Raw genomic sequence first — 1,473 nt, forward strand, 5'->3', positions numbered from 1 at the left:
TCCCTCCCGGCAATTTCACCGCACAGAACGCACCGAGGGCAGCCAGACCCACACCGGAGCCTGTCCGGGCTGGCACAGACCCTCCGGGGCAGGAAAGGCGGCCTGACCGGCCCGGAGCCGCCCCGCAAGCGCCGCTCGGCTCTGGCACAGCCGGTGCCGCCGCCACCCCCGGGCCGGCCGGGGGAGAGACCCCTTCCTTCCCCCAGGCCCCACCGCCCCGCTGCCCCCGGAGCCCGGCGCCACTCACAGCGTGTGCCCGCAGACGTTCACCATTAGCTTCAGGGAGGGGTTGCGGTACTTGGTGGTCTTGCACCGCGGGCAGCCCAAGTCGTCCATGGCCGCCTCCTCCCGCTCCCCTCCCTCCTCCCGCCGCGCCTTCCGCCTTCCGGTGCCGCTGCCAAACGGCCCCGCCGCCGCCCGGCGCCGCCCCGCGCGTTCCGTGCGCCACCCGGGCCCGGCACCGACACCGCCCGCCCGAGCGGGAAGGAGCCTGGGGGCAGCGCCGGGGCTGTCCGGGCCCCAGAGCTCCGGGTGTAACAGCGGGAGACGCGGAACACCTGCTCCTGACTAACCAAGAGGAAGCACGGAATCAATCACTTCGGGGAAGACCAGCGTGTCAAGCGGACCGTGGCATTAAGTGCCACGTCCAGTCTATCCTTAAACGCCTCCAGGGATGGTAACTCCATCGCCTCCCTGGACAGCCCATTCCAACGTTTAATCACTCTTTCTAAGGAGAAATTCCTCCTAGTGTCCAACCTAAACCTCCACTAAGACTCTGTCCTCTCGTCCTGCCGCTGGTAGCCCGGGAGCAAAGCCCGACCCCCACCTGGTTACTCCTCCTTTCAGAGAGTCACAGACAGCGATAAAGTCACCCCGAGTCTCCTTTTCTCCAGAAGAAACACCCCCAGCTCCCTCAAGCGCTCCCCATAGCACTCGTGCTCCAGACTCTTCCCAGCTCCGCTACCCTTCTCTGGACTCGCTCCAGCACTTCAATGACTTTCTTGAAGTGAGGGGCCCAGAAGCGGACACAGCAAAACTCCCTCACCCCCAGTAAGGACAGCAGACAGCACCGGGAGCGATTTAACCCTTTCCCTCCCAGGGAAAGCCGCAGGTGACGGAGCCGCCGCTCCCCGGGGGCTCCAGGTGGGGATGAGAGGGGGGGGGAGCAGAGAGAGGAGCGCGGCCGCTTGATTGACGGTTGCCATGGAGACGCCGTAGCCCCGCCCTCCCGGCGCGGCGCAGCCAATGGGCGGGCGCGGCCGGAGCAGAGGTGGGCGGGGCCACATAGTCTTGCGGCGGGTGCGGGAGTTGCGGCGGGGGGAGCGGCGGAGCGCGGCCGGGATACAGCAGCGATCCCGGATGGTCACCGCGGGGCCGGGGGAAACCTGATCGGCTAGAGCAGGAGGAGGAGAGAGATAGGAAGGGGGGAGAGGAGGAGAAGGGAACGTGGTGGGGGGGGGGAGGGAGGAAGGG

The 1,473-nt window shown here is 67.5% G+C and overlaps 1 protein-coding gene across 1 annotated transcript in view; it reads right to left on the reverse strand.

Moving 5' to 3' along the window:
* MNAT1 (MNAT1 component of CDK activating kinase) overlaps positions 1–404 on the reverse strand; it is a 119,994-nt gene extending 119,590 nt beyond the window's left edge. Inside the window, exon 1 of the mRNA XM_074543957.1 lies at positions 248–404. Coding sequence (XP_074400058.1) covers positions 248–336 — 89 coding nt within the window. The 5' untranslated portion in view covers positions 337–404. The remainder of the gene's footprint in view (positions 1–247) is intronic.
* Positions 405–1,473: the final 1,069 nt, after the last annotated feature.

The sequence above is a fragment of the Zonotrichia albicollis genome, chromosome 6 (genome assembly GCF_047830755.1).
Source record: "Zonotrichia albicollis isolate bZonAlb1 chromosome 6, bZonAlb1.hap1, whole genome shotgun sequence".
Classification (NCBI taxonomy): domain Eukaryota; kingdom Metazoa; phylum Chordata; class Aves; order Passeriformes; family Passerellidae; genus Zonotrichia; species Zonotrichia albicollis.